This window comes from Brugia malayi, assembly GCF_000002995.4.
Source record: "Brugia malayi strain FR3 genome assembly, contig: Bm_v4_ChrX_scaffold_001, whole genome shotgun sequence".
Classification (NCBI taxonomy): domain Eukaryota; kingdom Metazoa; phylum Nematoda; class Chromadorea; order Rhabditida; family Onchocercidae; genus Brugia; species Brugia malayi.
In genome coordinates this window covers 20126430-20142415 of record NW_025062479.1, presented here as the reverse complement: position 1 = coordinate 20142415, position 15986 = coordinate 20126430, and the positions used below count along the sequence as shown (strand labels likewise).

General features: G+C 26.2%; 1 protein-coding gene across 1 annotated transcript; it reads left to right on the top strand.

Moving 5' to 3' along the window:
- Positions 1 to 6416: 6416 nt before the first annotated feature.
- Positions 6417 to 15780, top strand: Bm7858 (Uncharacterized protein; the record flags this gene model as incomplete). Its single annotated transcript, XM_043075513.1, has 19 exons — positions 6417 to 6562; positions 6739 to 6808; positions 6994 to 7105; positions 7807 to 7955; positions 8542 to 8691; positions 9099 to 9188; positions 9743 to 9874; positions 10283 to 10437; positions 11412 to 11508; positions 11886 to 12023; positions 12470 to 12555; positions 12676 to 12833; positions 13201 to 13268; positions 13611 to 13694; positions 14092 to 14253; positions 14542 to 14607; positions 14909 to 15009; positions 15277 to 15380; positions 15644 to 15780. 19 exons carry the CDS (start codon positions 6417 to 6419, stop codon positions 15778 to 15780), a joined length of 2205 nt encoding a protein of 734 aa, XP_042931447.1.
- Between the last annotated feature and the right edge of the window lie 206 nt (positions 15781 to 15986).

Sequence of the window (15986 nt, the reverse complement as noted above, 5' to 3'; positions counted from 1 at the left end):
ATTACCAGAATTTTGAAATTCTGGATGGTACAAATTATTTGCTTATGCCTATTATTCTGCCTCGAACATTCCTCCATATGATGGAAGCCATCAAATTGTACCGTATTACCTTTGAAACGCTTATTCTAATATGCTACTGTTACTGGTATTCTGATACATCGTTTTCTGAATACAACAGAACTTCGGGAAGTCATGCTGTATACAACTCCGGATTTGAGTTTTCAAATTAACAAATTTAGGAAAAAAGAGGTGGGTCGAGTAGGTTTTTGATGGTTAATTATTCCTAAAGAATAATTATAGAGTCTAGAGCTACCTGGAGGCTAGAAACTTCGAAACTTCCTAGGATTCGTTTCTATATGGTTTTGATAAGGGGTACAATTTAATTCGCAACATATGAGAATTGCTTGCAGTGGATGTTTGAGTTGCACAGCGACCAGCTACGCAATTACTTTGTCGGTCATAAGTGAGAGCGATACAGACCAGGTTTTTGTGAAATGGGGATGCCATTGTGCTGGTAATGGATAATATCCGGATATATGTTTCTTTCTAGTTTTACACCAGATTTATCCGTTTACGTGTTATCTACGCGAACATCATAAGTCACATGTAGCGCTAAATGATCACGCAAACATCAATGATAACATATCTCTATTAAAATCCACGCTAAAATGCAAAATCAATAGTAAAAAGATTAGCGCTAAATGATTTTGGCAAACGGTACCAAATACTACGTGTTGAATTATCAACGTTTTTTGCATCCTTTCCGCTTATATTATTAAGAGCTCACTGGTTGCCTAAATCTTCATAAGAAGAATGAGAATGGGATGATTGGGTAGGATAGATTTGTTATTTTGTGATGGTTTTAAGACTTTCTAAAATTTTTAATTCTTTTGCAAATGAAAAAGAAATTTGAATGTTAAACTATGAGTGATATAATGTTGTGGAAAGGACAGTTTATTATCCAATTATAATGATATGCTGGACACTTACAGTATTTACAATACTTACCGTATTCCTCAGGATAAGATTATTAGCCTACCTCTGTGGTTCATTGTTAACCTATCTGCAATATTTTCCAGTTCTATTCACACTCCTGTTAGGTTATTCTGAAAATTACTGAAGTTGCTATGCTTTGTCTTATTAGCGCTTTCATGGGTCATAAGCTTTCATGGGTCATTATTAGCGCTTTCATGCGTAATTTACATTACAGAAGTGTTGCCCAAAATGGAACAAATAACTCGTTAAATTTGATGGGTTTACAAATAACTTAGCTCATTCATAAATGTTTTTGCATTCAAATAAACGGTTGGCTCAATCTCGACAACATCTGGTGTAGTAAAGTAGTATACACTTTATTTTATTGATGTAATTTTTACTGCGTCATCTTTTCTTTCCATTATGACTAAGCTTTTTATCATTTTTGTCATATCTTTACTTATCACTTTTTTTTCACATATACAGTGAGATAGTATTTCAAAAAATATGTCAAATACAAGTGAAGACTTTTTTTGCTATGAATAGAACTCGAAATGAAAAAGCTGTAGAAAGTAAGAGGTCGATAATATTTAAAATTTTATACAAGGGATTTGATGGGTGAGATATTTTGACCGCTTCATATTTTTACGTAATTTACATTACAGAAGTGTTGCCCAAAATGGAACAAATAACTCGTTAAATTTGATGGGTTTACAAATAACTTAGCTCATTCATAAATGTTTTTGCATTCAAATTTCTTTCTTTCTGAATAGATTCATCCTTATTAACCTTTTGTAAATCTACAGTACAATTTGGTATCAAATGAAACAAATTTTCTTCAATGCTTAATCTTAGTTCAATTGAAGATAGTACGGTAATTCTTCATTGTTCTTATTGTTTGGATCATTCATTTGGATTTTCGATGGCTGACAGTGGTTATCGAAATTTAGTAGATGTGAAAAAAAGATAACACGAAAAAAGAAAATGCAAATATTTTTTCGATCATCTTAGGAACAATTCGGATTGTAACAATTTTGTTTGAGCAGGACTGTCTAAAAAGCAAACTTTTTTTCAACTTCTTTTTCCTCTTTAATAAACCTGTATTTTGGCCAAGTTTCAGAGCGCAAATGGCCAAATGTGATGCTGGGTACTTAGCACTCATATATGTGTACATTTAATTAACGATGTGATATCCAAATACCATACCCAATACCCAAACTTAGTACATTACATGAACGTCGACCTAAAGGTATAGATAAATGGGCTGACTAGGTAAGCAATAAATAAGTATTGAAAAATGTAAAAAATTTCGAACTATTGTTAATTTCTATTATCATGAGGTAAAGGGAGATAATTTACGTGTATGGAATCATCGCCAAGAGAGCAGTCTTCATTGTCATTGATTATCATGGACATCTATCTATGAAGAGAAATTAAGATTTGATTTATTAATTATTAAAAAATATTTTGATTCTTTCAAAGGCAAAATTTTGTTCAAATGATGCGGAAAATGACTAATGGATTAGAATTAAGTTAATTAAATATTATAGCGATAAGTTGTGGTAGTTTGTATTTCACAAATATAATGTAAAAGAACTTATGTTGATATGCTTAAGGTTGCTTTCATGATGTCATTTAATTAAGCACAACTATCCAATGTTGTCCTTCATTATATTATAAGTGGCTAGTGAAATTGTGAGATGTATCGGAAGAATCTTTTTTTTTTCTCTGATTTTGAAAACAATTTTTTCAGTTTTGTTATGTTTGCAATTTATGAGCAGTGTTAAGTGTCAGCATCTGCTCTAATCCATGCATGTACCATCAGCAATAGAGGCTTTGACATTATTAAGTCAAGATCAACAATCAATCAACTTTAATATTATTTATTGAAAATTAGTGTTTTGATTGGTTATACTTTAGCTGTTCAATAAATTGCGTACCATTTCGGAAAGCAAAAAATTAAGAAAAAAAATGCTAAGCAGTTTCTTCTGCCGTGTGTATTTGTTATTCAGGCTCGGACATAACTTTTTATGGTAATGGACAAATCTGATAAGCGTATGAGGCAATTGAAGATTTGGAAATTTGAAATCACTCTCATCCGATTACAGAGTTCTCTTCTAAAAAATAAAAAATAAGAATAATACTTAACAGAAATATTGAATTATCTATGTTTTGGTTGAGAAACGAAAAAATATGAGAGAAATAAAATGTACTTCTAAAAATATTCCTAGTGTGTTACTTTTTTCTAACGATTTCTTACTTGCAAAAAAAAATTTCTCTTTTTTATTGTTATCAAAAATCCCCACATGAGTTTTCTTTTTTTTTAAGGTCTGATGTTTTGTGACACAAAATACCAGGTAATTTATATATTTTATGTATCTTTTGATCTGATTAATTTGTTATGAAACATATTACAATAACAATGACAAGTTTGATAAATGAAATTATTAATAAATCCAATACTAATTCTTATTTAAATTATCTTTAATAAAATAATTCGTAATAATTTTTTCTCCTTTTTTAAAAAAAAAATTGTTCAGGAACTTATATTTTTAATCCTGAAAGTAAATTGCATTATAGAATGTCTTCTCCACTTTACAATCTTTTTTTTTTTTTTTCACAATATTTCTTGTTAAATTATTGATAAACTTAGATATAATCAGTCTTGTTTATGGTATAGTAACTTATCTTTTATCATTTAAAAGTAAAAAGATTAGATAAATCCGATTGTAAGGGATCAAGAAAGAACTGAACAATGTAAACAAAGCATATCCATGTTCCGGAAAAGAATCTCCTGAAAATGATATTCTCCAGAAAATAGATATGTATTGACTAAAGAAGTTTATGTTTAATTTTGATCAATTAATATCATGGATATGAAAAGAAATAGAAAGATGGATAATCTGATGTCTTCGTACTTTCTACTTAAGCTGTAGTTTCGTACGTATTTTAAACTAATCGTTATTAGTGCAACGGTGAGATTCTTCACATTTTTATCAGTTATGAATTTTCGTAACTTCCAAGATCGTAGAAGTGATTTATCTTACAGCTGTAATTGTCATAATTATTAATTGAACTAGGTGATATTTCTCAAATGATATCATCTTTTTTTTTTTTCTACTATTAAGGAAAACATTTAATCTATTAAATAGTATCTATAATCAGTCGATCATTGATCATAGCTTAGTATTACTGGTTCAGATTATTCATATATATATATATATAAACATCTTCAGTTTCGGTTTAAATAGAACAGTTTCTTTTGGTCTAATGAATGAATGATCCAATCAGTAGTTGTATAATTTGTAATAATTGCAAATATGAAAGCTAAAATAGTTTATTTTGATGAATGAAGAGAATAAAGTAATGCTAAATTACATAATTTTTTTTTTTAAATTTTTGAATAAGTAAGAAATGCATGAGAAAATAAATTATACAAATTTATTGTAAAAGGGCGCTTTTTTTCTTCTTTTATTCCTTAAAGAAAGGAATGATTTGGGAAATATAGGGATAAAAGGTGAAAGAAATTTAATGATGAAAAAAGAAGTCTTTTTGTGGTAAAAATTCAGTACATTGATCTGTCTAGTTAACTTTGTCATTTCCTTTACAAATGAGATGAATTATTTAGTTGCTTAATATGAAACAACTTCTCATCTTGATCATCATTATAATGTAATGAGAATACGGATTGAATAATTATCACACGAATGATGGAGAGAGAGAGAGAGAGAGAAATTATTGAATTCTAGAACAGCATTCTTGTTTTCCGTTTTGTTATAAAATTGATAATGATGATGATATAAAAGATGAACAAAAATCAGCAGTTATAATAAAGTAAGTGAGAAAATATAAATGATTTCATGAAAATAAAAGAAAGGTATAATTTGATAATGAGCAGCAAAAAGTAATAATTTAAATCGATGAGATTTTCTTCTCTTTGGAGGAATATGTTTTGTAAAAAATATGCAAAAAAAAAAAAAAAAAAAGAAAAAAAAAAAGGAAAACAGAATCATGAGTAATTTTATTGAGTAATGAGAGATTGTTGATATTCCGAAAGATTGATTTGTTTGATTTTTTTTTTACTTCCTTTTCATTAAATTTTATTTTTTTCACCAACTCTTTCTTTTTTCATTGTCTTTGTTTTTATTAAATTTTGAATTATGAATATATGTATAAGTTATTTTCCAACACTAAAAATAGAGAAGAGAGGAAAAGAAGTTGAAAAAAAAGAAGGCAAAGCTAAGATGAAGGAGAAGAAAAGAATAAAAACTACATTTTTGAAGTTATTGCAAATGATGCATAATGATTCTGGTTATTGAAATAAATACATCAGCAAAATTCATTTTGAAGAAAATATAGTTTTTTTTGTACTGAAATAATGTAAGATATGGTTAAATGATAGTGAAAGACACAGCTAGATGAAAAGTATGCTTGCTATTGTGTCAATTCTAACCTATATTGGAAAAAAAATTTGAAACGATTTAATTTATAATTAATTGAATATATTTAGTTGAAAGATTGTGATCAAAGATGAATGTGAAAAAAAAATGAAATCAAATAATTAACTGGGTGTAGCGAAATATGCCTTTATGCTATGTACTGTTGTATTAACATGAGCGGAAATGTCAATGCAAAATGATTTTTTGATAAAAATAATTACGGTAATCAATAAAGAAATAACTCGTAACAACTGCAATGAAAAAATAAAAATTGCAGCACTCAATAATATTTTGCTCAGTGGTAATGAATTACTTTAATAAAATTTAATTTAGTCTTAATCTATTACCAGGTAACGGTTGATTAATCAGTGGTACGAAAAAAAAAATGGAAGCATTAATTAATTTGTTGAATTTATGTTATATTTATATACATACATACATATATATATATATATATATATATATATATTTATTTATTTATTTATTTATTTATATTAATTACGTAAATATTTCTCTATCATGTTTGATTGTGTCAGTTAATAAAGTAAATTAATGGATAATCGTAATATTTTCCATTATTATATATGTTATATGGAATTTCATCAAATTTAAACATTTCTCTTTAACTATGAAAATCTGTTTGTGTATACACATATGATTGTATATACAATATTCATTACTGTTATTTGATGGATTTATGAGTGATAATTTGTTTTCTTAGTTTTGGAATATTTTGCAAAAAATTTTAATCAGTTTTTGAGTGCACAATTATTGTTACAATATAATTTTGTTTCCATTAATTGATATCCTTCATTATGTTTTCTTTTTCTTTTTCTTTTCTTTTCTTTTCTTTTTTTTTTTTTTTTATTTCTTTTCGTGGATTAATTTATTTTCAAAATTAATGTTTGAATGCTGTGGAGCAACAAAATCTTTATTTTTAAATTTTTAACAAGATTTTATTTACAACAGAAACTGTATAATGGGGGCAAATTTATAATCTTAATGAAGATTCTTAATTCATCGGATGATGAAATGGATAAGATTGGATTAGAATTAGAAAAATCAGAATCAAGTTCATCAGTAACAGATGATGAATTAACTCTTCCGGATGGAGTATTTATTGTTCAAGAAATTGTTGACCATAAATGGTAAGTATTATTATAATACTATTTGTATTTTAAGATGAAATTTTGCACCACTTTTTCCTTCGTTTGATAATTAAGAGTTTTTGTGTATTGCAAAAGTATGATAAAAAAGTTATGGGCTTTTTTTTTTCAACGGCTTCCAATTAATTAATTACTTGAATTCATTATTTTAATTTTAGTTATGGTGAGTTACGACGTAAAAAATTGATCGATCGACGAAATGTCTCTTATAATAGTTCATTTTTCCGTGTATGATTTTACTCGAGATTTTATCATTTTTTCAACATTTGAAGTTTTACTAAACCGGATATCTGCTTTTATGAATCCATAATGATGATGATGATGATTGTTTTCTTTTATGAGTTATTTTGTATTAAATGATGTTCGGTATTTATATTTATTAACTGGCAACTTTGAATGTAATGCATTTTCAGGTTCACTGGAAGGGTTTTCCAGGTCAAGATACTTGGGAACCGTTACAGTCCATTCAACATGTTGATGTCTTCAAAGAATATGCACACAAGCATAATCTCATTCATTTAATTCGTAAGTTTTAAATAGATACATGTATTAACTGATAGTAACATTTTGGAATTATGCATAATTTTAATCAAAGTTAATCTTAATTAATAGTCAAAAAGTTTCTACGTCTTTACTAAATTTGAAGTTATCAGTGATTACAACGAGCAAACATAACAAGATATTTTGTTAAACAGATGATGGCAGTATTTCAAATTTAATCTTTTTCAGAACAACTAACTTCTGTATATAATGTTGAGTAATATCACAAGTATTATATGTCATTTATTTGAGTTTTTTCTTTGAAGCTTGCCTTGTTTCTACCTTTGTTTAAAATTTCAATTTATCCCGTGAAATAATGAATAATAGCAATGGGAGATTGTTTTTTATCCATATTCTGCCTGTAAAAGTATTAAGATTTCCTCAATTAACATAATTAAATATGAAAATTAAAAATTATATATGAATGAGTGCAAATTCAAAACTTTTCAAGGATAGTAAATAAAATGAATCAGATTAGAATAAGAGAAATTCCATGCAAAAAATATTTCTACTCGTTCTAAAAAAGATAAATAAGAGAGAGAAAAAAAAACAGAACTTTCGACTTTTGATAAAATTATGATTAATTAGTATTAGTATAAAGCATTATAATTTCGTTTCCAGCAGTTCCCTTTCTTTGTTTCTTTTTTCCAATTAATCTTTTTCACTTATTTGTTTTTTCAATTCAGCACCTAGCAGTGATAGCAGTGAAACAGAAAGCACTGATAGTGATGAAAGAAGGAAGATAGAAGGAGAAGGAGAAAGAAATTCTAAAACCGATAATGGAAAATGTCCAAGAAAAAAAGCAGAGATTTTGATTGATCCAGAAACCGAAGAGGTATTTAACCGTTAGTATCTTAAATCCTTTTTTTCAATTATGATTAATTGTTTAATATTCTATTTTTCTGCGTTATGTCTTATCTAGAATTTTTTTTTTTTGCAATTTTTATCTTAACTTTCGAGAAAAAATTAAGTGGTAAGCTCATATGAAATTATGATTTTTTTGAGATTATATATATATATATATATATGCCTAAATTTTTATTTAAATTTTTTAAATATATATCTAAAATTAATATTTTCATATACCTGGATCTTTTTTTTCTCTTTTTTATAAAATTTGTTAAAGTTTAAGATGAATTTGAGTTAAAAGAAAGGAGTGATAAACGAGATAATTTCACACAGATTTAATTTTATTATTAGAAATTAATAGTTTTATACGCTTAATGAATGTGTTCTTTCCTTTTTCTTTTTCTTACTGTCACTGTTTTTTTTGCGGTCAGTCATTCATCATTTGCTTCAATCTTCATCAATATCCTTTCCTCTTCGATAAAAAGAAAAAAGCATTTCACAGATGTCGCAATAATTTATTTATTTATTTTTTTCCTTTATATTGTTCAAATGTATTCGATTTAAAATTCCAGGAAAATGATGAAATAGTAATTTCACGAAGAAATAAACGAAAATGTCAATGTCATGAATATGATGATGATGATGATGATGATGATGATGATGTAGTGAAATGTCCACGACAGATGAGTTTTAAAAAGACGTGGTGGTTTCGCTCTAGCGATGTAAATTGCTAACAATTATTCCTGTTTTATTTTTTCATCTTTTATCATCATCAATTAGACAAAATCAATGATACGCATGCATAATGGAATGTATAAAGGATTAGAATGATCATAGCAATTTCTTTTCATTTCAAAACGCTTAAATTTTGAAAAAAAAGTTTTTTTTTTTTTAAATTCTCCGATTTCTTTGTTGTTCCTAATTGTATTATAATTTGAATTAAATATGATTTATATGCGTAACAGAAGAAACTTCTGATAAGCTTACAAAGGTAATCGAGAAGTATGAGCACTAGTTTCCATATTATTATTGTTATGAGAATCAATGTTAGATTAGTATTGAAAAGAATCAATTAATCTTTTTGAGAAGAAAATATGAGCATGAAGATTTTCAAAAATTTATCTTGCAGAAGAAAAAGAAATTTGGTTATCAAAAATTGTTCGTTCATGAAAGGGAATACAATGTATCCTGTACGTCAAATTATCAAGATGTGAAAAAGGTAGCTTGTTATAAAAGAAAAATTTAAAGTTAATATCTCAGAGAGCGAAAAGAACAAAGAAGAAGAAGTAATTGGTTGAATGCTTTATTATGCAAAAAAAAAGTGCCAAAATCCTGCATTTGAATTATTGATAGAACTTATAGAATCAGTTCGAAAATTTAATGTTTAAATACATTTATTTGCTAATTTCTTCGTATCTCACAATATTTCTAATATGAGGCAATCATTAAGAGTTGCATAAGTATGATTATCTTACAAACGAGTTTCTCAATCCACTTATACGAAATTAACCTTCTGGAGATCACTTCGCTTAGCTTCCAATGAATAATGAAACTAATCATATTTATTATGAATATGATCATATTTATTTTTATTTCTAATTCAAAAGTATTTTGTTGCATAAAGATTGACATAGATAAATTTCATTTGGAAATAGTGTTTACATACGTTGTCATTTGGTTCCTTGCGACAATAACAACAATTAGCATTTTTAAATTTATGTGTTATGATTACTAGTTTCTTTATTAGTACATTATTTCTCGTAAAAGTTTCAGGGAGAAAGAAAAGACAGCAATCAGAGGTGTCGTAGATCAATTAGAAAATACATTGAGATGACCAAAGATGGATTTACTGCAACAACTAATCGTACTCGATCTATTTCACCAATTATTGATAAAGTGTTACGAGTAATTTCATTAATGCATTATCATTATTTTATTTTTGCTTCTATTTTCATTTTTTTTTTTTTCGTTTTAAATGGCATATGCATTTTAAAAAAAAAAAAAAAGGAGTGATTTATTTCTAAAATTATACCTATTTTTTCTTTAGTTGATTAATTTCAATTGTAATCTTAATCTCCTGTTAGTTTAACAAATTTTTCTTCTTTTTCATCGTTTACATACTGAAAGGAAACGATAAAGGAGAAAAGAGAAAAAAATTAAGTTTTCATTCTTAAAATTTTTTTGTAGTGAATAGAATCTAAAGTAAATGAGGTTGTTTCAGAAAATTTTGCAAGAATTATTTGTATTACATGATATGAATGGAATATATTTCAGAGCAAAATGAAAATTTACCAAATAAATTTGTCTTTTAAGAAACAACAACTGCATGGTGTAATTGATGATGAAAATTTCCGTGATGATCAAAATTTTCTGAAAGGAACAAAAATATCCGTTGCTATAGCACAATCTGAATTATCATTTGTGGCAAAAAAACTAGAAGAAGGCTGTATTCTTCGTATGTTTTGGATGTAGGTTACGTCATTTTTCTTTCGGATTTTTCTATTGGAAAAATCGAATTATTATATGTTGAAATGTAATTTTATATTAAATTCATAAAACTGAAGATTGTCTTGTTTCAACATTCCTTAGACAAATCTTCCAGTGCCATGTAAGCAATCATTTATTTAATATGAAACCTTCATGTAATTAAACTTATTTACATTTTTTGTCAACTAAGAATACGTGTTGGAATTTGTTACTAATTAGATTGTCTACTATTATCAGCTCTTATTTAATTGATCCCTTTTGTTGTTTATCGGTTCTTTACTAACAGTAAATTATATTTGAATTTGACAAGGTTAACAGTTCTTTGTTTAGCTGACCTCCTTTGCGGTAAATCACCTTGTTATGAGCTGATGCTTACCTTTCCTTTATTGAGGTCAGGTTTTCGGGATAGCAATCTGCTGGCATTCATTGCCTTCCTGCAGCTACTTTCTCAAGCTTTCTAATATTGCTCAATAGCTATGATCAACGATAATCTTTATCTCAATAAAATAAACATTGATCAGGCGTCGCCTTCTCTGTAAAGCAACAACTATTCGGCTTTCCTTAATTATTTATATTAACTATCTTCCTTTTCTTTTCTAGAAAAAAAAAGGTAAAAGCAAATTTTATTAGTTATATGAGTTTGTTTAGTAGCTTGTTTTGCAATTATTGGAAGTTAGTCTTTAATTACATTGAATTTTTTTTCTTTTTCCTTTTCAAGTTGGGTGAGAGTTTATACCGGTTGAATTCTCTTATTGTTTTTCTTTTTTTTTTCATCAGATTCTACTTTGCCTGCATCAAAAATTCCCATCTTTTCTTATAATGCAGTTAGATCAAATTAATTTAAGCATTTTCATTAGGTAAAAGCAAATTTTAATAAATAATAATTAGATGAACAATGCTAATGCTTTATTTTTGAATTACTTTGTTTTCCGAATGTATATTTACCTATTTTCAGGAAAATTCATCAATACAATCTTCACTCACCTTTACGACAAATACGAAAAGCAAAAGCATATGAATTGGACTATACTCTTTTAAGGATTATTAAGGAGGTTAGTTTTTTTATAATATCAATGATTAGTTTTTTCTTATCCTACAGCATCGTAGTTAGTAATTAAAAAAAATGATAATAGTCTAACTATCTTAATGAATGGACTGTGTGGGTTAAGTAATTGAATTGGATTACTGGGATCTATGAAATAATTCAGTTGTCTTAGTTAAATAATTTCTGGAATAAAAATTAACTTCAAATTTCAGTTAATAGAACTGAAGAATATATTTAAAGTGATAAAGTGATATCTAAACTTTCCTCTTTCTCTCTCTCTCTCTTTCTTAAAGACGAGGTATTGCAAAATTTTCATTGAAGTCGAAAAAAAAAACTTAGAATATACCTCTTTTTTAGTTGCTTTAAAACAAAACATTTTTTCAGAGTAAAAATTTCGAAAAGCATTATTTCCTATTGCGTAAATGTTTAAGTGAGCAAAATGCATTGGAATTTCTGAAGCAGTTACGAGTTATGAATGAGTGGTGTATTTCAGCTTCTGAAAATTTCGATGAAATAATTTTTGTAAATTATATTTTAAAAATTTTCAAGATAGGAAAAAAAAAGAGCTATGAACTTCGGATTACATATGACTTCTTTTTTTCCTTACATACTGATATGGGAGAATTATTACCCTTATCATTAAGAATGAATAATTAGTATATTATTTTAAAAAATATATATGGAAATATGTATGGAAATATTCTGAATTAGTTTTGAAATGAATTTTTATCTAATACATTAAAATAGCTTGCAAATAACAAAATATTTCCATATCAACGAAAAAATAAAAAACTTAACAGGCAATAAATACATGAATAGAAATTACAATTAGTAAAAGTCGTAAAGATAAAAGCTAGCAAAAAAAAAGTCAGCGTTTAAAACAATGAAGTATATAAACAAATAAATAAATAAACACTATAATTAAGAATAAGTAGACAACATCTATAAATTTAACTCAATATTTTTAGGCCTTATTTACAACTAATGAAAATATTTCTAAATTTATCCAGATGTTATCAAATAATTGCTGTGCACCTAAACATCATAGATGTAGGTAAGAATTCGTTTTAATATTTTGTATGAATATTGGTAAATACTTAAATTAATATCTTTTTTTATTTTGCAATTTAATAAATGATACCAATTTTTCTAATAAATATTATCAGTCTTTCAGGATTTTCAAAATTTTATTGTCATGCCTTTCATTAAAATATCGAGCTAAATTGTTTGAGCGTTTAAATCATGAAACAAAACGCAAGCTTTTGGATATTGTCATAGGAATTGGTTGCAACGGTGGCGGATTTTGTCTTCTTGATACATTGATCAAATACGGTAACTTAAAGTATAAAAACAAACAAATGCATCTAGGAATACTTATGTCTTTGATATACTGATAACAATTTACAAATAAGTAGAAAAGATTAATGATACAAAAGATGGAAATGAAACTTAAATTAAATTCATTGATTAATTAGTAAGCGAGCTATGTTGTAATAATAAAAATAGTTATGATCAAATAAAATTTATCCCACATCTTTTTGTATCCACTTACAATAAATTATTATTTATTTATCTATTTTTATTATTACTGTTAAAATTGTCATTAATTATGAATTAATTTATTAGTCAAGGATTAATTTATCAATGAAAACGAGCTCAGTATATTTTTAAGGTTTAATTTTTTCTTTATTTTTTTAAGGTATTAATATTAGTTGTGCAAAAAATCTTCCTATACAGCAATGCATAATGAATGGAAATGAAGAAGCAGTGAGTTAATTTTGTTTAAATTATTAATCTTTGAATTCACACAAATACTGTTTAATATCATATGCCGCATTTGTTTAAGTTAATTTGATGTTTAGTTTAATTAATTATAATTGGTGATGAGATATATTTTCACAAATTTTAGCAAATTTGTGACACGGCTAGTTTATAAACTTACTAGTCAGAAAATTGTTTCAATTTGTTGAACCAATTTTTTAATTGCTTAATTTATTTTCCTTATTGAAATCGAAACATTCTCATAGAATCTTTTTTTTTTTTAAAAAAAAATTCGTTTTTACTAGTTTTTTAGCGCAAATAAAATTTACTGTTGCTTATATATTTCAGGTATTACACTTGATTTTAAATGGTTTTGAAGTAAGACGTGTCAAGGATTTACCTAACAATAATTTACACGAACAAGCTTGCAAGGTTTAATTTGCGTAATTTTTTTTCGAAATTTTAAATTTTGCCAAAAGTGCAAAATTGTCACATCAACTAAATCTTTTAAGAAATTCTATTTTTTAGCTTATCATCAAGTTGTCATTTCAATATTTATATTAAATCTTTACACATTATTCTCCCATATTGCTCTGTTTTTAAAGATTTGAGAACAATAAATACTCTTAATATATATATATATATATATATATATATATATATATATATATATATCACATCATATCATATCATCATATTATCATCTTAAAAGTTGTCTTTTCAAAAAAAGCGGTGATTATTCGTTATCATCATATTTACATAAAATATCTCTTTGCAATTTTGAACAAATGTTTCCTGTTTTTCTAATTTTGACAAATAATTTTTATAGATTATGGATTCGATAGAAACTTATTTTGATTGTTTAAATATGAAAATTCAATGCTGGACAATGACATTATTGAAGGAACATAATATGAAATTCACAGATAATACTAATACATTCCCAATATCAAACATTTGTTTATATCGCATTGGTCAAATTGATCGAAACGTATTTAGTTGCATAATTTTTTATAAAATTCTGTTTTTCTTTTATCTTTCTAAACTTTTATCAGTTATTCTTTTTATTATACCAAACAGACTATCAGTGATTATATTTTATCTGCAACACTGCAACAGAATGAATACATTCAATGACCTTTTGATGTTATTTATTTACTTTAAAAGCAAATGAAATAATATTTGGTTTATCCACGAGTTATATCAAAATTTCTGATTTGTTATCTCGTTTCATTTTTTTTCTTTTCTTATTTTTTAAATGAATTGGTTATTATTTTAGATGTGTTTAATTGTTTCATCGAAGGAATTATTATCAGCGACGACATTTTCATCCAAAAAATCCCACGTAATAAATTTTAATGTGAACTGATTGTCTAGTCTGCATGCAAAAATTAACTTAAAATTGATTTATTTCAATGATCAAAAAGATCACAAAAGGATAGTTTAGTTCTTAGAGATGGATCCTTCTTCAAGGTAGCAACCGATACTATCATATTACTATTTCTGTTATTATCATCACTATTATTATTGTTACTATCACTATTACTACAAAGAGTATTTGTAAAATTAACATTGCTAACGATTAGCATTTTGAGATATCGTTGTAATTTTATTAAATGATCATAACAAGCGATGTATTACTTTAGATATTGGTTATGCATTCACTTAGTTTATCATCAGCTGATGGTATCATGGGTATTACTATGCATCAGCGTCATTTACCTGTTCAGTTCCATAAGCATTTAAAGTGAGTATTAACTTTTTATTATCAAATGAGTTAATTTTTTCATTTATATAATAATTTAGTCTTTAAAATGTTTCCTAAAAGATTGCAAATATGCAATTTAATATATTAAAAGAAGTACAAAGTGTTTTCTTTTTTCTTTTTTTCTTTCTTATTTTCTCAGCAAATATTTGTTTACTTAGAATGCTTTTATAAAATTAAAGTTAAAAATATTTAACCAACTTATACCTGCTTTTTTTTTCTTACTGTTTTTTTTTTTTTCTTTTGGAGATTTCATTTTGACAATGAAAACGACGAAATGGATTTGATTTGTGTGTGTCGCAATAATAACAGTTGCATTTATTGGTTCCCACATGGACACAACAACAAAATAGGTAAAAAAATAAGATAATATCTTTACTAATCGCTCTAAATAAATTCATTAGTTTATGTCTCAAAATGGCAAAAATAATTGATTATTCATTTACTTAATTAAATATTTTTCATTTTACAACGGATAAGTTAAAATTGCAATAAATAACTTTGCGTTTTATCAGAATCTAATTAATATATGCTATACAATAATGTCTCAAAAATATTTGGAAAGAAGCAATTATAATTTTAAATGTGTGTAAAAGATATGAAAAATTATATATAGGTACACAAGTACACGTGAAACTATCGTATACTCCAAATGATTATATCAATGAAACGAACGATCTTGTTGTGTTACAAATTTGGGATCTAAAAATTTCTTCAGCACTTCTTCTAGCTGGCAATCATTTAAAAAAATAAGAAAAAAGAAAAAAGATTAAATTAAATGAATAAAAGGCTATTTTGGAGTAGATTCAAAACTAAATTGTTATCGTTTTTACTTCTCAATCTTTTTAACTTTAATTGAAATATTTCTTCAAATACAAATTTTTCTTGTTTTTTCATTTTGTGAATTTTTTTTTTTTAGTTCTGAAATATACATTGTTTCATTGTAAATAACAATTCAG